The following is a 23,024-nucleotide window of genomic DNA, read 5'->3' on the forward strand; positions in this document are numbered from 1 at the left end:
AGAAAAATAAAATTTTGATTTTAATTGACTATATTAAGCATGCAGGGAAAAAAATCATTACCACTAAGAGGGATATATGTCAACATAACTAATTGTGCTTACACCATTGCAGAGCACACTCAATAAAATGACCCAAATAAGAAATGAAAGTGAGGTTTGCAAATCAAACTTAGTTATGATCTTGCACTTAAGTATCCAAATGTAATATAAAAAAATACATCAACTTCATGCTTTAGTTTTGATGCAGGTATACATGCAGAGTCCTTTGGAAAGGGTTCATGCTATTCTTAATACAATACTGTTGCTCCAAAGTCTTACTTGCCCACACAGAAATGGAGGCTATAGAAGTCAGCAAAGCTTCCAACACCTTAAGAGTTTAAAATCAGCTGTTAGTGAAAGTGAAAAGGAAAAGGAAGACTAAGAATAAACATCTAGAGAGACTTCTAGGAATAAATCTTATTTGCTAACATTTACTTATGTTGTGATTAAGTAGACACTTACATAAGAGTACAGTTTAAAGCAAGATTTTTTTTTAAGAACAGGAGAATGTGGATTTTGAAATGATGGCTCAGTCAAGCAAAAAAAAAAAAAAAAAGATTCAGTTAAAGGTATCAATTTCAAACCACCATGTGTCTAAATTCTGTTACCTATTATTATTCTCAGAAAAACTAAGATTACAAGTAAAACCTAAGATTACTACAAAAATCATAGCTAAAATTCTCTCTGTATTTTCTTGTTTTATTGTGGGTATTTCTCAATGTTTTCTATAAAGTCAGTTTCACTGTTTCCCCTGTTGTGAGCGTCTTTACATATCAACAAGGAAGACAAAAGTTTTAGTATAAAATGTGACTGTAAAAAACACAAATTGGAAAGGGTCATCAGATGCATCATCTAAAGCCAGTTTTTACACTAAAAGCTGCCTTTTTTTTTTTAAAACTTCAATTAATAGAACATGTACTCTTGGGCCAGTGCTAGATAAAGGAGTATAGGCTTTACAGAACTGTGGAATTTTTGTTGCTGCAATGTTTTAAAGTGCAGATTAAAGTGAGTTTTAAATTCCCTAGCCAAGGTTCAGTTAAATTACTAGGGTGGCAAACCCAGCCTTCCTTGTGTACCCAGAACTCTCATTGATATTATAGGAATTTTGCACAGTATGGAAGGACCATGGGATAGAGGATCAAACTTTCAGTATATTTAGCAAAATCTGGCTAATATTTAGAAGTATAATTCATTCTTTACTTTCAAATACTTTACTCGGGTAGAAATAACCTGCAACTCGGCAAACAGACAATGTCTCTTTTTCTTCTATAATATGCCTTTTAAGCACTTTTGAATATAGAACAACATGAAATACATTTTTAGAATGAAATTTCCTGGACAAATACCATCACACAATGGTGTCAAACTGGTGAAAGTGAAGGAAATAATCATTCTTTGGGGCTCTATATGGAGACTTTAGTGAGCCCTATTACCATTTTTTCCTAAATTGCATCAACAAAAATCTTAAATAATACTTAACTGTGACAATTTTAACTAATATAGTTTCCCCCAAACCACCATTAACATCATACAGGAGAAAAACCTGGGAGCCATGCACCTAAGCCCAATGCAAGCTTCAATAAATTTACTTCAGGCTTCTCATAAATGACTGAGACGATTAGTGTTTAGAATAAAATATTTTTGGTTTGCTTGATTAGTTTAAAATTATACTTTCCAAAGAGAGGAATGGGATTACCTAAACAAATACCGAAAGGCTGGCTGCTTCTTAAACATGTGGTCAAACTAAAAATGAACTTCAATACCAAAAGATACTACAACTGCACACAAAATTGCAGGATAACCAAGAAACCTGTCTAGATATGCAGTTTTTAAAAATGTGTACCAAAAGCTAAGTAGTTCCATTCAAATATTAAAGAAAATAAAGGTTTTACCCGCATCATTTCATTCTCTAGTTGTTTCTTGCGATGCAATCGTTGCTGATGAGACTTGAGTATGTTTTCCACATGTTGCTCCATGAAGAATTTAAAGGCCTGAGGAGAATAGCTTTGAATGCGAGACTCCCTTCGCTCTTCATCTCTCTTATTTTTCCTAACAGGAACAGGTGAGGTTGTTATTTGTTTTTTTTCTCTATCTGTCCCATCAACACATTCATTATTCTTTTCACTCTCTTCTTCCTTAGGTAAACTGGGATGATCTTCTTTGTTAGGTTTGGTTCCTGTCTCATATGGATTGACAGATGGATTCTGGTGTAGCAAGTGTTTTGGATAAGGTGGTGGAGGACCTTGGTAATTTGGAGCTTCTGCAACAGGTGACATAACTGCCATATTAGTAGATGGACTCTCAGAGAAGGGAACTGGTTGGACAGCTTGCATTGGCTGTGGCATCCAAGAAGGATGAGTTGGTGCTAAGGCAGTCTGCAGCTCTGGCTTTAATACTCGCATACTTTTTACTGGCTGCTGAATGGGAGCTGGGGTTATAGCTGTTACTGTGGTGGCTGAAGGCTGAGAACTGCTAGAGTGACTCTGTCTGTTTCCATGAGGGTTATTGAAAGAATTGGATCTTACTGGAATGTTGGGTTGCCATGTAGGGATTTCATGTCCACTGCCAGGTGGTGATTGGGGCGGAGCAGATGAAGGCTGTGACCAGGACATTGGTATTCCAGGTAGATTTATATTGTAAAGTTCCATGTTGTGGCTATTTCTATTTGGCACCATCACAGACTGAGGAATGTTTCCATTGGTGTATGCTGAAGGAGGAACAGATCCTCCTGCTTGCATCTGCAATGCCGTAGGACTTTGCCTGTTAGTTGGGGATATTGGGTACGGAGGGGGTGGCTGACGATTGACCGAGTTCCCAGATACAACATTCTGATGAACCATGAAATCAGTCTGACAATTGCCATTTTGCATTCCAGCTCTTCCTGATGGAAAACTAAACTTGCTATTGGCAGAACTCTGCATGATTATTGGTTGCCTGCCAAGTGGAACAGAATTAATGCCTCTTTGTCCCTGCGTAGAAGAACTTATGGGTGACGGATTCATTGGTGGGGGCGGATAGCCATCCTGCCATGCTCCCGGTGGTACTGGAGAAATGCGAGAGATCATATATTCCATGCTTCCAGAATAACGTTTTGTTTGAGCATTTGGTTCCCAGGAAGGAGGTGGAGGAGTTGTTCCTCTTGGTGGAGGAGTCTGCCCTCTTGGAGGTGGAGGAGGGGGAGTAACACTCCTTACTTGTGGTGGAGGTGGTGGATTCACTCTTTGTCCATTGCCAGGATGAGCCTGAGCAAATGCTGCTAATCCAGAACCAGATAAGGGCCTTCCTACATCTGACTGAGAACTCGGACTTTCTGAACGATAAGCTACGCTATCTCCCAATGGAGGGCCATGTCTCGGAGGTACCAAGGACTCTTTAGAACCTTTCCAGCTCTGTTTACGGTTAATTGATTGCTGCACACTACCTGCTTTTACAACAGAAAAAAAAAAAAACAACACCATAGGATTTTATATTTGTGGGGGAAAAACTACTTGCAGCTTGCAATATTTTAGTACGATACTAATTCAGTTACTTTTCCTTTTCTTGGCAGTTACCATAGTTACTGCTATGAAATAGATAATAAATTTTAATGTAAGCCACAGTAAATCACATGACTGATTTGTGACTAATCAGAAAGGAAGCTATCGAACTATTTCTAGCATGGAAAAGCTGAGCAAAGAAAAATGTATTGACCTACATTTTACATAACATTGATATGATAAACATTACATCAAATCAATCTTATAAAGTGACAACTTATAAACCTGACAGCTTTATAAAGTTGTCAACTCAGTGATGTACTTGAGGGGTTCATAACCTTTGAGTGAATTTAGTCAGCTGAAAGATTGCTATGACTTGTACACCTGTAAACAGGCACACTAAATTAAAAAGATCATGCACTTAACACAGTTTAATCCAAGTGCATTACGCTCCTTGTATGCAAAGTTCAGTTCATCAAAGGTTATGTTTCAAATCAGTCTGAAAAATACTATATGTTTGTAAGTGTAAGATAAGACTGCATACATGCAAAATTTACAATGACCATCTCAACACTGAATTCTTAAAATTTAACTCCTTTAAGAATTACAGCGCAATCTTTTATTGGAGGTACCAGAAAGTAATTACAAGATAGATGTCATATTATGGCACATGAACAGGGCAATTGTGTGTTTAATTTTAAAAGTTTTCATTTATTATTTTCACTGCTGCAGATCAACATTTTTTCCATAAATGAAAAATGGATAAATTGTGATAAATTGTGCAAGAAAGAATGAAAGTCATGGCTAAATTCCAGTATCCCACCAAAAGCTTAGTACAAATTCTAGTTAATTCAATTTAATAGGTTGAAAGATAGTAGACTGAAAATGAAAGACCTGTTGTACTTTGCTAGTGTTGTTTACTACGTTATTTTCTTGTACATAAATTAACAATTTAACTGTAATTGCACAGAAATTAAGTGATATGAACCCCAAATTTAAGAAATGAATGAAAAGTATTCAACACAGGAAACAAACACCAAAATGACAGGTCTGAACAGGATTACTTATGTATGATGTTGAAAACATAACCTAAAAGCTTATTATAAACTAATGTCAAGTACTGACATTTAAATGGATTACTTTATAAATTATACTAACAAATTTCACCATTTTCAAGAAAAATGGTATTTCAATCACCTATTTAATTGTTTAAGTTTATGCTTCATTTCCCCTCCATCCCCCAGTTGAGAGTGCAGAACTGAAATGTTTGGCTAATTTATGATTTCTTCCTATAAAGAAAACACGTATTGGATACACATACCTGCTGGTTTCATGCCTGCATTAACAGGTCTGGCTGCTGCTGCAGCCATCTGCTCCCGACGAGGATCTTGGTAGCTCATTTTACTTATGAATTCAATTGCTGCTTCTATACTACGGCTGTTCGTTTGCCTAAGAGCTCGTACAACCATATCCTAAAGGGAAAATTAAGTTAAAAATATTTTATTTTTAAAATTAACAGAAGAAAAACAGTCAAAAGCACCAACAGTTGAGATTTTCAAAGCACTGCACGGGGATTTAGCCACACATCTTCCATTAATTTTAATAGAAAATGCCTGGCTAAATCTCACTGACAGATTTGTAATCTCAAAGCATCTCCGTGAATCAGAAAAACTGCTGTTAAATATCATACTGCCAAGATGAGCAGAAAAAGTTAACATTTTAAAGAGTCTCACTTTAGTGCATCTACTGTGCTGTCTGAATCTCAGAATTACTGTTACTACAATTTGTTCATGTGCCTATAAATTACTGAAAGGTAGTAACCTCTACACAATTAAGGTTGCAACCAGTTTCCTATACAAGGCTCTATTTTTAGCCCCACTGAAACTTTTAAAATAGTTAAAAACTGTAGAGCTGAAAATCAACTGATTTATTGTGAAAGCAAAGGAGATAATGAATTACAGGTCACAAGAAGTACTCCGATTTGAAATTCTGAATTTTAGCTTTTTACTATTACTTCAGCATTAACTCAATCTCCTTGTACACTAATGCCCTGACTATATTGGAAGAAAATAGACTGACACCAAGTAACATTAAAAGCCTTTGATGAGGTCCCTCACCAAAGGCTCTTAAGCAAAGTAAGCGATCATGGGATAAGAGAGAAGGTCCTCTCATGGCTCATAACTGGTTAAAAGACAGGAAACAAAGGGTAGAGATAAATGGTCACCACTAACTCTTTCCATTCAGAATGGAAAGAGTTTGTGGTGGCTCCCATGGACCCGTACTGGGACCAGTACTGTTCAATGTATTCATAAATGATCTGGAAACAGAGATAAACAGTGAGGTGGCAAAGTTGGCAGAGGATACAAAATTACTCAAGATAGTTACATTCAAAGCAGACTGCGAAGAGTTACAAAGGGATCTCACAAAACTGGGTGACTAGGCAACAAAATGGCAGATGTTATTCAGAACTGATAAATGTGAAATAATGCACATTGGAAAAAAAAATCCCAACTATACATACAAAATGATGGAATCTAAATTAGCTGTTACTGCTCAAGAAAGATCTTGGAGTCATTATGGGTAGTTCTCTGAAAACATCTGCTCAATGTGCAGCAGTAGTCAAAAAAGCTAACAGAATGTTAAGAACCATTAGGAAAGAGAGAGACAATAAGACAGAAAATGTAATGCCACTACATAAATCCATGGTATGCCAACACCTTGAATACTTGCATGGAGTTCTGGTCGCCCCATATCAAAAAAACTATATTACAATTAGAAAAGGTAGAGAGAAGGGCAACAAATTAATAAAGGTTCATAATTTTCATATGAAGAGATTAAAAAGTGAGACTTCTCAGCTTGAAAAAAAGAGACAACGGGGGGGGGGGGGGGAGAATATGATAGAGGCCTATAAAATCATGAATGGTGTGAAGAATCCAGGGGTCATGCAATGAAATTAATAGCAACAGGTTTAAAACAAACAAAAGGAAGTACTTCTTTATACACAGCAGTCAGCCTATGGAACTCGTTGCCAGGGGATGTTGTGTATGCCAAAACTGTAACAAGGTTCAAAATAAGTAAGTTAATGGAGCATAGATCCATCTATGGCTATTAGCCAAGATAGTCAGGGATGCAACCCCATGCTCTCAGTGTCTTTAGCCTCTGGACTGCCAGAAGCTGGGAGTGGGCCACAGGGGATGAATCACTCAATAATTGTCTGTTCTGCTCATTCCCTCTGAAGAGCCTGGCATTGGCCACAGTCAGAAGACAGGATATTGGCCTACATGGGCAACCGGTCTGATCAAGTATGGCCATTATGTTCTTAATTATTTCTGTTGTGAACAGATTTGAGCCCTATTCTCTTATTGATACAAAGGGAATGTTTTTTGCCACTGACCTCAGTGACAGTAGCATCAGACACTTTGGTGGGATCTTTAAAAAGAATGAAGATTTAGGCACTTAATTCCCACTGAATTTCAATGGGATTTGTATGCCTAACTCTCCTAGACTCCTTTAAAAAACCTTATCTATATGATTGAACATGTTGCTTTCTACTGATTGGAAAAATAAATAAAAAGTATAAGGGTCCTTCAATGGGTGACAATTAAGAAATTTTCCTGTAGCTCAAGTAGTAGATGCCTATAGGACCAGATGACTACTCCCCACAATACTCAGGTATAGTTCACTGTGGAGCAGTAGTAGTCTTTCCATAGCTAAAACCGATTTTGATCTTTCTTCTAACCACCAAAAAAATCCTTATGCCTTTAAAAGTTTAGAATTCTGGCTCATTGACAATTAAAACGTCTGATAATTTTGAATAATTTAAGTCCTTTTTGAGATGACAAGGCTTTAAAAAAGGCTTCTTTTTGAAAACATTGACATATCTAACATCCTTGTGCCCCACCAGATGAAATCACACATCACAAAATCCATAATTTAAGCAGATTTTACCGGATACAGTGTCACCATTTCTTAATCCCGGTACAGTAGCAGAGTGAAATTCTTTATAAATGCCAACAGTTTAGATACTGATTTGTGTGATATGCAATTTTCAACAACAAGGATGTAGGAATTTTTTTTAATTGGATATTTGAAAACTAGACACAATGGTCTATCATTAAACAAAATGGAGAAAAGAAAGCCAACGGAGAACAGATATTATGACAACCCGTTGTCAATGAGTTCTTTCAGCAACTAAACTGAGCTGACGTATCATTTATATGCATCGATGAGCTGAATGCATTTGTATGTCATTGAGAAGCTCTTTTCATAATCTTTCTGTATGGGCAACAATATGGTGATCTCTTAACCACTCCTTCTTGAAGTCTTTGCTAACAACACTACGTTGATGTACAACTAATACATATGACACACCAAAACACTTTGCCTAACCTTTAACGGAAATTAGTGCAAAATAAATTGATTCTTTAATATTAACCTGCAATTACAACTTTTGATAAGATCATTATTTTGACTAGTGCAATTATGAATGAACCATTCTACCTTGTTTGCTTGTAAACTATCCTTGGCCTGCTATTATATATTTTTGAAAGTGATGGGCCTGAGGTCTGTGCTCATTTTGTATGTGCACTTTTGTGCTCAGGTTTACAAGTGCATGTATAAAAGAGTCTTTTAGACCCACTTCCCAGTAAATATATTGCAAACAAACACACACAATGGTCTCTAACTGTATTAATTCTTTATTCATGGAAACCAGATATTTTGTCAAGAAATGACGACACTCTTTCCCACACAAAATGAAAACAAGTTCAGCTGGTATTGAAGTAGATTGACAGGATTTCTGTCAATCACCTTATATGACCAACAATACCAACTTTGAAAGACATCATTATGGGACTCTGGCTATATAATGTCTACATTTTTTCTTAGAAGACACTACGTTGTTGAAGGTATTCTGCACTGTTCTCCTTGCAGTGTATTTATTGTACTATCATGATACATTCTATTGTATCTGATTTATGGTAACGTACATCATTTGAATATAGCTAAGGTTCAAGCGTTCAGATGAATAAGACAAAAAATGCAGTTTTTTGTTAATATTCAGCTCAGATAATGAAGCATTTCTCTGAACAAGTTTAAGTTATTCATAATCAGGGGTTCTGAAATACTCATAAAAAAGAATAAAAGTATTTAAATATTGTCAAGTCACTCACATTTGGTATCCTTGCTTTACTATTCTGAATTGTATTGTTCTCACAACACATTTAAACCACATAATCCAAAATTCCATTAAATTACTCTGAAGAAAATTCCAGGCTTTGAGGAGTCCACTCCTTTCCACACGCAGGGATGTAAATGACTAATCAAACTACAGCTAATCTTATAGAAAGAATAGATTGCACTGGATGTAGAGGGGGAAAAACATGGGTTATTTTAACATTACTAATTTCCTCCCCTCCCCCTTTTTCTTCTTTTTGGCCAGGTCACAGTTAAAAATTAATTTATATTTCAGGGAAACATTTTGACTAACATGCTACTTACACTCTTTAATTACAAAAAGGGTAATATACAACTAAAATGTGTGTGCATGGTTAATATTCCACAAAAATGCTTACCTCATCAAACCCAGCAGCCTGTAAATCTTGCAGCATTTGTCGATTGATTTCAGATGTTCCCCTGGCAGAGGGGCTGGTTTCGTTTGCAAAAGGCAGCAGGGAGTTTCGAATTTCTTGCAAAGCTTTATGGTATGTTACAAATTTGGTGGGATTTCGGCCTTGTCTGGGATCTTCAGCTGACATTTTACCCATATTATGTTCAACCTTAGCAGCATCTGAGGGCTTAGGCAAATTCCTAAGACTCTCTCGTATTTCTTGTAACATTTGCCGGCTGCTGCCAGTGTAGTTACTAGCAGGAAAAGTCTTAGGCCTCATTTGTCTATATCCTTCCGGCTTCTCACTTCTCTTCATGAAAACATGTATCTATATAACCTCCACCAAGGATTCAGCCACAAAAATTTCAAGAAAGGCTGGTTGGTAGTTTCAGAACTCACTCTTAAACAAGAGTGAAAACATTCACCACTGTTTGTGGTTCCAACAGTGCTGAAATTCTCAACAACCAAGTCAGCCACCCTGTAACAAAAGAACATTCAAGTTACACATGCAGTGAAAAGCTGGCAATTTGCAGGGCATACATATATCATTTCCTCCATATTTACTAAATTCAGCATATGCAATTTATCATTCATGCAGTCTTTAACCATTCTAAATTAAGAATTATTTTGGCCTGGCAACATTTAATTAGTAAACAATGTTTTAGTTGCCTCTCAAGTCTAAAGATCCCAAAGCTGGGAGGGATTGAAATCAGGCTTATCACACCTAGGGAGTAAGCTTGTCTTACAATTATTGACAGTGATAAACACTGCTGATTTTTTTTTCAAGCAGGGAGTGTACAGCCATCAGTTAACTGCAAACTTAGCTATAATCTTCAAAAGAGTCCTTGGTATCTGCTACAAAAATTAACTGCATGCTTGAGTCATTTTAAACTATGGCCCAAATGTTTAAGTCTTGAAATGTCCTTGAATTTAATCTCACCTAGAAGACAAGAGAGGGGAAAAAAATACATAATTTATTTTCCTCGACAGTAGTTTATCCTGATCACTGTCTTAACAGGTTGCTTTTCTATGCTACTATTTGAAACATCATATTACCACAACTGAAGGATTATCAAAGATCTACACATAAAAAAAGAATGTGATCTAAAGGACAAAGAATGGAGGGCTCCTTGATCCTGTTTCCTGCTCTACTCCTACTCACTGTGATACCTTGGATCAAGTCATTTAGCTCTCCATCACATCAGGGCACTGGAGTTTGTTCCCCACCATTCCTCCCACCTTTCATTTTATTTTTAAGGACACTACAGAATTTAATCATAAAACAGATTTTTTATAAATATCATCTGCTTCAATTTCCTAGCTAAATGCAGATGTCTGATATCAGCTTTGCTTGAACAGAAGTGGGACACAGAAGAGCTCTTTGTAAGCTTGAAAGCTTGTCTCTCTCACCAATAGAAGCTGGCCTAATAAAAGATATTACTTTACCCACCTTGTTTCTCTAATATCCTGGGACCAACACAGCTACAACTCTGCAAACAATTTCAAATAGTCTGCCAAGTGGGTGATTTTGTAAGAACTTCAGTGCAACAGACTTTGTGCTCTTAGAGTATCAGAAAAACTGAAATGTATTTAAATTGGCAAAAGTGAACTCAATAAAGTAAACTGTTTCAAAAGAAACATTTTTCTTAGTGTTTTATACAAAATGATAAAGCTACTAGTTCTCATTACATATACTTTTCCAACAAAATTTTCACAATAGTTTATATTTTGGTTTGAATTAAAGAATTGTACTTCTGCATGCCTAAGCAAATCACACAAGTTGATTCTGATACCACCTTTCTTACACTCTCTTTATAATGCACAACATATGTCTAAATAAGAGAAAAATGTAAATAAGTCATTCTTTTTTAAGCTTCCAAATGAATGCCTTACAAAATCAAGTAAAAATAGTCTGCTGTGTACAGGTCTGACATGACAAAGATTGGTATCAAACAAACAAGTTGGGGAAGAAAACAATGGAAGAGAAAGGATGGTGACACTAATAAGGCTGTGAATTAAAAACAACCTACATAGCATACAAACTTTAATGGTTCTAGTCATTTATTTTTTATAATGTTAGTCATAGATTTTAAAGTCAGAAGGACCATTAGGATCATCTAATCTGTCATCCTGCATAACAGAGGCCAAAACTTCATCCAACAAATTCTACACCCAGTCCATAACTTTTGTTAGAATTATAGTATCTCCTTTTAGAAAGATTTACAGTCCTGATTTAAATATTGCATGCAATGCAGAATCTACTACGTCCCTAGGTAAATTGTTCCAAGTGTTATAATCTTTCCTCCTCCATCACTTCTTGTAAGGGGGGAATGTGATGAAATACTCTTAAATCTTCACAAAAAGTAGCTAACAGTAAAATTATTATATTTACAGAAAACTATTTCAGACCTCCTAATTATGGGGTAGGCATGTATGTTTCTCTTACAAGCATTACAGCTGAGGGGGGAGAGGAGTGTTAGATGTGCCAAACGCTTGTAGCTCCCACTGCTGTGGATGCTCAGCACCTCTTAAAAACAGGTCAACTAGGTTTTAGTTCTGCAGTAGGATCTTAACCATTGATTTTACCCGCCTTGTGCATAAAACCAAACATTTGCCTGCATTTGTCTCACTTGTGACAGCTACAGTAGTTTCCTATGCCATTTCCATTCCAGCCCTGTTTTCAGGTACTCTTAAACTTCTACAAGTGTCACCCCTAAGTTCTCCCATGCCTGGTCATTGTCACAGATTCAGCCATTTGGGGGATGAGGAGAATTGGGGGAGAGGGGAAGGGGAAGAGAGTCTGAATAAATAAATCCAAAGAAAGGTTTTCCTATTGTAAAAATATTTTAATTTAAAAGTTAACTAACTTAAAAGTCACTGTGGGTAGAATCACGAAATATGGCATGGAAATAATCCTAAATGGGAGATGCCTTTGAATGTTGTAAAAGTTGTTTTTTGTTTTGATGGGATTTTGACTCATTAAGGAAACAAATTACACTGTATACACAGAGTAAGCTTTTAAACCAAGCACATAAGGTGTGCACAGCTAAGGAAGACCTATTGATTAACTTATGTTGTAAAAAGTTTGAGGTAGTGGAACAAGACAAGCAGAGGTATGCAGAAACACAATGGACCTCTGCTTCACTCAGCATGTATCTTATAAAGTAAAACCTGTGCAGCTCCTAAGGCTCCCCAGGAAAGGAACTCCATCCTATCAATAATGTAATGGGGCATTCTTGTGATGTCTTCCTTTTTTCTTTATAGGCAACCTGAAGAAAAAAAAAGGGCACAAATCCCCTATTTCTTTATTACATGTTAAGGTGGCCGGAAAGTTCCCCATTGTGACTGCCCAAAAAAGTTTTTCTGCTTTTTTACCACCTTAGAAATATCAACAATGCTGAACCATCTCTATATAGTTTTGCTGGATGCTTTCCTTGAAAGACCCAGACACGTGGAAAAGGCACTCTCTCATCCCTAAGTTAAAGAGACAGGATGTAGACAAAAGCCTTTGTCTTTTTTTTTTTTTAATTACTAAAACTAAGCCAAACAACTCTTTTAATCTCATTTGCACACAAGCCCAGAACTCCTGGGTTTGCACTGGGGACACAGAACAAGCCCTGTGCTGCAGCCCCACTTGGTGCCAGCTGGCAGCTAAACCAAGGGGGTGAGAATGCCTCCGCCTGGGGAGCCAGGAGCATCTGCAATACCTGAGCCTGTCTTTAAGCCTTCCTTCCTGGGTGGCCTCCTGACTAACCCTGCTCCATTTCCCTTTAGCAGGCAAAAACTTCCTCACATGCACAAGCCACATGCCTGTGACACCCTGTGGGTCCAGGCCTCAGGAGGTAGCAGGTGCAACAGGCACAAAGATTTCAGGTTGAGGCTGCACCCTGTGGGCAGCCTGCTAGGCTTTTCCTTTGGACTGGAGCCAGCAAAGCAACGGGCAAGGGCCATCCCCCAAGCCACAGGTGCATCAAACAGCAGTGGAGGATTCAAAGGCAGCACGGGCAGTCAACCCCTGGCACTGGAGGGCAGTGTAGAGAGATGCAGTGAAGGGTGGGGGGCAGCCTCCCACTCCCTGGAGGGCACTTCGCCAGGGATCTTCCTGGGGCTGCCAGACACCAGCTGGGATGACGCAAGGCCCAGCAATGAGGGTTAGGGGATGGAGAGGCAAACCTGCCTCTGTGCGTTACATTCAGAGGGGACAGCTCCGACTCCACTACAGAGAAGGATAGTGCTCCTTCCCGTGGGTCACCTCCCACTTCTCGGTGCCAGCAGCCCATGGAGGGCCCAACTTCACGCTCCCAGCAGGCAGCTCCTCCTTATCAGGCATTTGAGTTAAACTGGGGTATATAAGTACTTTTAAATAGTCTGCATAACAAATTACTCTCTCTCAATCCAGTTTTCATTTTTATGATCTCTCTCATGTCATAAACCTCTAGTTGTTTATGCTATTTTAATACAATATATAATCAATTTTTTTTGTAGTCTTGTAATGTGCTCTTTTATGCTACTCAGTGAATAAGGCATAAATCTTCAGGTATATACTTCCAGAGACTGTCAGGCATATATAAAATATTACAAGATGCTACGTGTTAGAATATAAATTGTAAAAAAAAAATATATATGTATAAATAGTATAGGATTATATAAAGAGTTATAATCCCTATAGGCAAGGGGACATAGTTAAGCTTTCCTGTGCAACCATAAACTCTTAAAATCAGGAAATGTAAAAGTTAACTGCAACTTTAACATTAAAAATTTCAAAAAGTCAAAAGTTTAATAAATAAGTAGTTGAAGTGAAATATGATAAAGCAGAAAGTATGCAATGAGTTATTAAAAATACTGTTTAAAATAATTATGCTTAGATAAATTAGATGCTTAGATTTTTGTTCTTCACTTAGTTTTAGTCTTCATTTTCTATTTCTTTTAATGTGTGAAATGTAACTTCAATGAGAGTGTCTGAATAAAGACATGTGTCCCAAAGAAAGGTAAAGGCAAGGGTAACTTATTGCCAATTCTAACTGGGACTTGTTCTTGCTTGGCCAACATAAAGGAGAAGGAAGTTTTTCTGCCTCCAAGAGATTGAATTAACAGCTATAAAGAATAACTGGCTACAAAAGTGAACATGGAGTTACATTTTAATAGTACTGGAAAAAGACACCATCATCCAGGAAGAAGGTTCTCAGAAGGTGTAAACTTATCCAAGACCCCATTCAAAATTATCTGTAAGACTAGATGGCTCAGAAGATTAGTAACAGAACATTTAGGTTATGGATTAGCATTCAGCTGAAACTGGTAGCACCCAGAAGCAATTATTATCTGACCACTACTACATAAGCTATTTAAAATGAGTTTGTCAGTCCACACTGTGATAGAGAGAAAACCACTACAATTTAATCTGACTACGTATTTTCCAAGGAACAATGCCACTGGAGGAATTTTCCTATATAAAATTTTCATACCCCTATAATTATGGGGAAAAGGGGAGCGTGAGGGGGAAAAAAGTTGCTTTGCACTCTTACGCTTTTCCATAATATTGTTTGGTGCTTAGATATCTAAGGGATAAGCATCTTTTAAATACCTAAGCCAAACAGACTTGCCACCCTTGAAAGGCTCTGTGGTCAAGTGGATAGGGCACTTAACTGGGAGTAAAGAGACTTGGATTTTATTCTGAGAGTTACTTATCTGGCCTTTGGCAAGCCACTTAACTTTGTGCGTCAATTTTCCCCCATATAAAATGGAGATAATTATACTTGCCTTCCTTTGTAATCTGCTTTGAGATTCTCAGACGAGGAATGCTATGTAATAAGTGTTACATATAATTTATTGTTTTCTTGGTGGTTTCAGCAAGACAGTCCAAATGGGCTTGAAAACTGAATTGCTTTGAAGTCAAATTGAGTTGGTTCCTCAACTGAGATTGTCCCTCTATATTAGGGAAGTATGAGGAAGCAAGTATTGCCACAGACTGCGATATACCTGTTTTGTGTACAGGGAACCTCAAACCCCAAGGCTGTCAATTCATCACATTTCACAAACAAGGAATTTACACACCCACTTTAAAAGGCTTTGCTAGGTGGTCAACACCATTCCCTTCATCTTGCACATTGAGCCAGGGGACAATAACTTCTCCCTGTACCTGAAGAACTGATGATGGCCCCACTTGCAATTCTGTAAACATTGTCCATCAGTACATTTTCAGCTGCATCTATCTCCACTTCTCAAATGAAGCGGCATCACCTTCCTTTTAAGGAGACAAAAACCAGGATAACAGGTTTCTTATTTTCCAGGCCAAATTCTCAGAATATGTTTATTGGTCCTAGAAATATCTGTACTGATCTGCCATAGTGCTTCCATACCCTGTATTTCACAAAATATTGGTCCCTAAAAATGGATGTTGTTTAAGCCAAGAAAATATTCAACTTGAGAGCTGGGAAGAGAAAGTCTGATAATTTAGGTAGTTGTAGCTCAATTTGAGAGCGTAAACGGTTGCAGCTTCTGACAGTAGCGTGTAAGGCCTTTCAGACTTCACTGGGAAAGGGAACCATTGGAGATGTAAAAATATTATAGTTGAAGGTTTTATTAAACTATCACAAAGTTGTACATAGTTAATATTTCATAACAGCAGCAACATTTAAATAAGTTATATAACACCCAATCCTTAAAAACTGTAATTGGAATAAACTGTCATTTCTCCTTCCACAGTTCAATTCTAAACAATTTAACCAGTCCAAATTTCTCAATCAAGAGTATCATACTAGAGATCAATTCTTTACACTTACTTAAAAGCTAAAATTCTTAGTTGTTTTCACATAGTGTACAGAAGTGATCCTAGTACGAAGACAGTAGCCACTAAAATCACTCTGGAATTGGCATGACAGAGAGGTATTAAGGTAATTAGAATAAAGCAATTTTAAAAGTACAGCATGTCATGGACTACCAGGGCTAGAAATGAATGTGATACTGCAGATGACATTACTTTGCATTACTTTGGCAACATTGAATGTGCATTAGAAAACATAATCCCAACTCCACATACAAAATTATAGGGTCTCAGTTAGCTGTTACCACACAAGAAAGAGCTCTTGGAGTCATCATGGATAATTCTCTGAAAACACTGCTCAATGTACAGCAACAGTCAAAAAAGCCAATAGTATCTTAGGAACCATTAGGGAACGGTCAGAAAATAGGACAGAAAACATCATAATGCCACTGTATAAATCAATGGTACGCCCACTCCTTGAACACTGCGTGCAGTTCTGGTTGCCCCATCTCAAAAAAATATATATTAGAATTTGAAAAAGTACAGAGAAAAGTAACAAAAATTATTAGGGAGGGTATGGAATAGCTTCCATATGAAAAGAAATTAAAAAGACTGCAACTGTTTAGTTTAGAAGACAGATATATGATAAAGGAAAAAAAATCACAAATGGTATAGATATAGCGAAGAAGGAAGTGTTATTTATCCCTTCACATAACACTAGAACCAGGGGTCACCCAATGAAATAGGCAGCAGGTTTAAAACAAACATAAGGAAGTACTACTTCACACAATGCAGTCAACCTGTGGAACTCATTGCCAGGGGATCTTGTGAAGGTCAAAAGCATAACTGGGTTAAAACATAATTAGATAAATTCATGGAGGATAGGTCCATCCATAGTTATTAGCAAGACGGTCAGGGACGTAACTCTCATATTCTGGGTGTCCTTAAGCCTCTGACTGCCAGAAGTTGGGACTGGATGACAAGGGATCAATCAGTAATTGCCCTGTTCCCTTCATTTCCTCTGCAGCCTCTGGCACCAACCACTGTTGGAAGCCAGGATACTGGGCTACATGGACCATTAATCTGAGCCAGTATGGCCATTCCGATGTTCTCATGATATCCTCATCCATACTGTATTACAATGGTTAACTGCTTTTGTTTCTAATCTTGGTGATTTGCAAGATATTGGAACAACACAGTCACTGATCCCTCAGATCAGCACTGTATTTTGGCATAGACCATGAATTTATAGCAAGTACCAGACCTGGGACCAATTTAGTTTTCAACCTATATACAAAAATTCAGAGCAGCATAAATACCATCTGCCAAAGTATCAGATTCTCCCTTATCTGTGACAGCTGGGTACTTGGAGATGGCACTTGGACTAAGGTGAACATCCACCAAATTTAAATCACTATAATAGGGGGATGTTCCTGGGACACCAACAGATAAAAAAGTTAAACTAAGTTTCACTTAAATGAAAGTATGCTAGCCAAACCTGACCTAGTTTCATATAACAATTTATTTGACTGCAGAACTTAGTGCCAGTAACAGCTGAAGAGGCCAAATGGGAGCATCGTGTTCAGGGAATAATCTCTAATCCAGTGTCTCCTCCTCAGCCTAGTGTCATCCCAACACCATAGTCCTCAAAGATTAATACATTTGGGTCTCGAATCAGTTACACACACACGCTTTCAATTATCCTGTCCCTTTCGCCCCCATCTTTATTTTGCAGATAAATAAGGGGAAACGTTTCGAAGTTTAGTCCAGGACTGAAATACACAAAAACTCCAGCTGCGGGAGAGGAGCGCCCAGAGAGGCAGAGACCCCAGACCGTACCCACCCCGGGGCACAAACTGGATTCTAGCCGGCGCCGCCCGGCCCCTCCCCAGAGCAACTAAGGCGAGGCGCTGGAGCAGCAGACGGGGAATCCCCGCCGGAGAGATGGATGATGGTGAATCTCCCCCAGGGGCAAAAGGCTCTACCGGGGCGAAGAGATCCGAGCAGGAGCTTGTGAGATGGGGGGGGGAAATGGAGGAGAGATGCAGCAGTCGGGCAGAGAGCTGCAAACGGCGTGAGCCAGGCGGGGAGCCGGGAGCAACCCCCCATTGCGGCTCCCGAGGGCGGGGGGAGGAGGAGCTGTTATTGTCTCCACTCACTCGCGGGGCAGCGCCCCCCACCGTGACGAGAGGCGGCGGCCGGGGCCGGCGGGTCACGTTCACGCGCGAGGCGCGGTCCGGACTCGCCTCCCGCCCGGGCACGGGATCCCCCTGGCCGCGCTCCCCTCCCGGGGCAGAGCGGGGCGAGGGCGCTCGCGGAGCCGGACTTACCTGCGGGGACAAGGCGGCGGCGTCGCCCCGGGCCCACGCGTGTTGCGGGGTGCGGCGAGCTGCGTGCGGCGCTGGGCTCCGCCCGCGGGGCGGCGGCAGCGCCGTTCGGGTCCCCGGCGCTGGTGGCAGCTCGTCCCCTCCCCCACCCCCCCGTGGGGCTCAGTTCCGGGCCGCCATGTTCTCGGTGGGTCTGGCGCAGACGGTTTCCCGGATATGGGCAGTTCCCGGCCACCTTTGCGCGTATTCCCTGCTGCTCCCCCCGCCCCCCTGGATTGGAATGTGAGTAGTTCGGAGTCAGCGTTCCGGGCCGGGCCCTGCGCGCGCTGCGGGGGGACGAGCCGCGAGCGCCTCACGCGCGCCCTCGTCCTGGCTCTGGCGGTGGCCCGTAGCACAACTCACTCACTCCCCCCCCCCCCAGGAAAGGCGCCGTTTCTGGTTGGCTGATGCCTGAGGATCCCGATCGCCTCCCGGCCGCCCCCACTTCTGAGTGCAGAGTTATGTGGTGCATGCAAAATAATCTGATGTAGCCAGCCAGGGCGGCGGCGTTCCGGGCAGGAAGGCCTCCGGGGAGCGGAGTCATTTTGCACACAGTCACCTGTCTCTCCAACGCCACTGAAATTCCGCTGCGGCGCAAATTCCATGCCTCGTACGAAACCGGTTCAGAAGGCTCCATTGCCTCGGTGGTAAATCAAACCCGGGTTGGCGCTGAGTGGGGGCCGAAGCAAGAGAACTCTATGTCACTTTCTCTGCGGACTGTGAAGTTCCCCACGCGTCCTCTACCGTACGTCCCTCACCCCACACTTAGTCACAGCTGGCAGCAGGAGGGCAGACGGCCATATGGGGGATTAAACGCGTCTTTAATTAATAATAGCGAAGTGGCATGTTTTGAAATTTTGTCACAAGCTTTGCTACGCTTTCCTCTCTGCCAACACTGGCCGCAGCAATATTGCAGAGCACTGGTAACTACGGTTAAGGTTAAGATTTTGTCATGGTTATTTTTAGTAAAAGTTACGGACAGGTCTTCATAATACACAAAAATTAATGGGAGCTATGACCTGTCCTTAGTTAAAGTCACGAATAACCGGGGCGGGGGGACAGCTGGAGCTCCATGGCGGAGACTGAGAGCCCAAGTCCTACTGCAAGGGGGACTGATAGCCCCACTGAAACAGGGGGCACACAGCCCTGGCCACTGCTTGTGGGGGGGCACACAGCTCCAGCTGAAGCCAAGGGTTAGGGGCTCACAGCCCCAACCAAAGACACAGGGTAGGGGTACACAGCTTTGGGCCCAGAGGCAGGGCAGCCCTGCTCGACCCTGGCCACAGCTATGGGGAGTGGGGGGAGCACAGCCCTGGCTCCAGCCCCAGCTGAAGCCACTGGTTAGGAACACCCAGGCCCCAGCTCCGGCCACAGCAATGGGCGGGACACAGCCCCAGCTACTGCCACAGCTGTGAGGGGGGCATACCGCTCTGGCTCCAGCCGAAACAAACTGGTACAGTTACAGAATTATGACTAAATCATATCCTTAACCATGGTAGCAAAGTAGATGTAAATAGGCCTGAAATAATAGGTGCAATTAAGTTACACGTTGATCATCTTTGCATGAGACAAGCAAGCCCCTACTGGAGCACAGTACTTCACCTCTGAATAACTGAGTGTCAAGGCTGAAGTACCTTAGAGACTAACAAATTTATTTGAGCATATTGTTAGTCTCTAAGGTGCTACAAGTACTCCTTTTCTTTTTGCGAATACAGACTAACATGGCTGCTACTCTGAAAGGCTGAAGTGCATAACATATGGGCATTGGCACCCCATGTCGTTCTGGCCAGTTTCCTGAGCAGATTGTAGCGCATTTTGACTTTAGTCGCTATCTTTGTAAGATGGTAACGATATGTGAAAGTTCTATCCAACGTGATGCCTAGACAGACCGTGTGTGAATCATGCTTTGGTCTCTGACCATTGAGAACTACATTCATCTCTGCCTGCTTGTGCATGATGTAAGTGAAAGGCACTCAACACACTCTTACTTCTACTTGGCATCACCACCAATAATAATCAGCAATAGCTACCATATCTGCATTCAGAACACTCTCAAGTATGTCAAAGGAGTGACTGATTTCTGAGGCATGAGGCGACAAAGGAGGCGCAGATCTCATTGCCTCAATATCTGCTCCTGGCTCAACGATACCTTGTGGTAATGACTGTAACTTGTGGCTAGACTATACTCAACACAGTCCTGTCATCAGCCTTTTAGTGTCAACCGCTCTCTGCGTGCTCTTGTTATAAGAGAGAAAACATCCCCTCTTTGATATGAAATAATGAATGGCTCTCTCTACCCCAGTGGTCTCCAACCTTTTTATGCCCAAGATCACTTTTTGAATTTAAGGGCAATCCAGGATCTACCTTGCCTCTTCCCTAAAACCCCACCCTGCTCACTCCATTCCCCCCCCCATCACTTGCTCTCTCCCACCCTCACTCACTTTCATCGGGCTGGGGTGGGGTTTGGAAGGGGATGCTGGCTGGGCTGGGGCTGAGGGGGTCGCAATGTGGGAGGGGGCTCTGGGCTGAGCCTGGGGCAGGGGGTTGGGGTGCAGGAGGGCTTGAGGAGTGCAAGCTCTGGGGGGGAGTTTGGGTGCAGGAGGGGGTTCCAGGCTGGGGAAGAATGTTGGGGTGCAGGAGGGGGTACAGGGTGCTGGCTCTGGAAAGGGGCTCAGGGCTAGGGCGTGGCCTCCTGCTAGGCAACACTTACCTCCAGCAGCTCCTGGTCGATAGCACAGCGTGGCTGCTACTAAGGCAGACTTCCTGTTACCCCAGCCCCATGCTGTTCCCGGAAGGGGCCAACGTATCCCTGCAGCCTCTGTGGGGGGAGGTATGTAGCTCCGTGTGCAAGCACCGCTCCCACAGCTCCCATTGGCCATAGCTCCCCGTTCCTGGCCAATGGGAGCTGCGGGGGTGCAAGGCAAGGTGGTACTTGCAGTGCACCGAGAGAGACCCCTGCCCCCTCCAAGGGCCGCGCTGGCCACTTCCGGGAGCCGTATGGGTCCAGGGCAGGCAGCAGCCTGCCTTAGCAGCAACCACGCTCAGGGCCATCCCTACCCATATGCAAAGTATGCAACTGCTCCACCCCAGCGCTGCCTCTTCCCACCCCTGCTCCACCCAGCCCCGTCCCCACTCCACCCCTTCCCCAAAAATCCTGTCCCTGCTCCGCCCCCACTCCCCTGCAGCAGCGGGCAGGCCTCCACTCACCAACGGTGGTAGGTAGAGCGACCTGGCCCCAGCCCGCTCCAATTGGTATGACCAACAGGTCATACATCTAGGAACAAAGAATGTGGGCCATACTTAAAAGGATTTGGGACAGAATCCTGGAATGCATGACACTGAAAAGGATTGAGATCTTGGTGTTGGATCAACTTGGAGGATAACCAACTAAGCAATACTGTAGCCAAAAGGGGTTGGCTGAATGTATAAATAGGGGAATATAGAATACAAGTAAAAGAAGTGATTGTGACGTTGAACTCCATATGTTTTATGGAAAAATGTTTATAAGTGTGAATATGATGTAACTGGAATATGCTTCATGCAAAAGGTCTCGTGTAAGGTATCATTACAAAGCTTATGATCTACTGAGTGTGTTCATCCTATTTGTATTCTTGTATTTGAAGCTAGAAATATGAAGTATTACTCTGAAGTCATATAGTAATTATGCAAAGTGTGGAACATTAATGTGGCTTGGAATCTTGAGGGCTCCCATTGACTAGAACAATTGGTTGTAAATGGCTCTGTTTACTTGCAGGCCTTCCTGTGAGTCAGGCCAGGAAGAATGGAGGCTTGGGGTCTCTCAGGACAAGTGCCCATGTCACCTGGTACTGGAATCCATCTTAAACCTGGTGCATTTCCATTTAGGAGAAGGGGTGGGGACCCAGAGAGACAATAGATTCCTGCCTTGTGCCAAAGCTATAGAAGAGGGTGGAACAGAACAAAGGGGGTTCTCATGAGAAATCCCCTAGTTACCACCTGAGCTGGAACTAATAAGGACTGTACCAGGGAAAAGGATTGGGCCCAGATTAGGAAGGCGTCTAGTCTGTGAAAGAAACTTATTGGAACATCTCTGAGGCAGAGATTTAACTGAATTCAGTTTCTTAATGTATTAGCCTTAGACTTGTGTGTTTTGTTTTATTATGCTTGGTAAATTATTTTGTTCTATTACTTGAAACCACTTAAATGCTCCTTTTTATACTTAATAAAATCACTCATGTTTATTAATTAACCCAGAGTAAGTGATTAATATCTGGGGAAGCAAATAGCTGTGCATCTCTCTCTATCAGTGGTATAGAGGGTGGACAATTTATGAGTTTGTGCTGTATAAGCTTTATACAGAATAAAACAGATTTATTTGGGGTTTGGATCCCATTGGGAGCTGGGTGTGGGAGACAGGAGTACTTGCTGAGCTGTTTTCAGTTTAGGTGCAGCTTTGGGGGTATGGTTCAGACTCTGGGTCTGTGTTGCAGCAGGCTAGCATGTCTGGCTCAACAAGACAGGGTTCTGGAGTCCCAAGCCATCTGAGAAAAATGGGCTCAGAGGTAGTTTCAGCATATCAGGTGACAGTCCCCGTGATATTACTTTTGTATACAGCATATGTGAGATTCATAGTGTCTCTGGCCAGAAGGGATCACTGTAATCATGTAGTCTGACCTCCTGCATAGCACAGGCCATAGAACTTCCCCCAAATAATTCCTGTTTGAACTAGAACAGATCTTTTAGAAAAATATCCAATTTTTGTTTAAAAGTTGCTAGTGATGGAGAATCTACAACCA

At 41.2% G+C, this 23,024-nt stretch overlaps 2 protein-coding genes across 7 annotated transcripts in view; one reads left to right on the forward strand and one right to left on the reverse strand.

The window, feature by feature from the left end:
- The window catches only part of LATS1 (large tumor suppressor kinase 1), a 37,916-nt gene extending 19,567 nt beyond the window's left edge, over positions 1 to 18,349 (reverse strand). The window contains exons 1-5 of one of the 6 annotated variants that reach the window (XM_043511184.1): positions 18,210 to 18,310; positions 15,260 to 15,364; positions 9,089 to 9,601; positions 4,837 to 4,987; positions 1,932 to 3,460 (exon numbers count right to left, since the gene is read on the reverse strand). In XM_043511184.1, coding sequence (XP_043367119.1) covers positions 1,932 to 3,460; positions 4,837 to 4,987; positions 9,089 to 9,439 — 2,031 coding nt within the window. In that variant the 5' untranslated portion in view covers positions 9,440 to 9,601; positions 15,260 to 15,364; positions 18,210 to 18,310. Of the gene's footprint in view, positions 1 to 1,931; positions 3,464 to 4,836; positions 4,988 to 9,088; positions 9,602 to 15,259; positions 15,365 to 18,209 lie in introns of all 6 variants that reach the window. The other 5 variants (XM_043511183.1, XM_043511186.1, XM_043511185.1 and 2 more) reach the window with 5 other exon arrangements.
- LOC119852845 (multiple C2 and transmembrane domain-containing protein 1-like) lies at positions 17,637 to 20,259 on the forward strand. The gene is made up of 2 exons (XM_038394726.2): positions 17,637 to 18,492; positions 18,632 to 20,259. The coding sequence occupies exons 1-2, from the start codon at positions 17,828 to 17,830 to the stop codon at positions 18,738 to 18,740; spliced, it is 774 nt and encodes a 257-aa protein (XP_038250654.1). The 5' UTR covers positions 17,637 to 17,827; the 3' UTR covers positions 18,741 to 20,259.
- Positions 20,260 to 23,024: the final 2,765 nt, after the last annotated feature.

Source organism: Dermochelys coriacea, chromosome 3, assembly GCF_009764565.3.
Source record: "Dermochelys coriacea isolate rDerCor1 chromosome 3, rDerCor1.pri.v4, whole genome shotgun sequence".
NCBI classification, from domain to species: Eukaryota; Metazoa; Chordata; order Testudines; family Dermochelyidae; genus Dermochelys; species Dermochelys coriacea.

Excerpts from the sequence above, each read along its gene's own strand:
- LOC119852845 (XM_038394726.2), top strand. The coding sequence starts at position 17,828 with ATGGATGATGGTGAATCTCCCCCAGGGGCAAAAGGCTCTACCGGGGCG. Across the intron at positions 18,493-18,631 it reads CCGCCCCCCTGGATTGGAAT|GAAAGGCGCCGTTTCTGGTT; the intron begins GTGAGTAGTTCG and ends CCCCCCCCCCAG.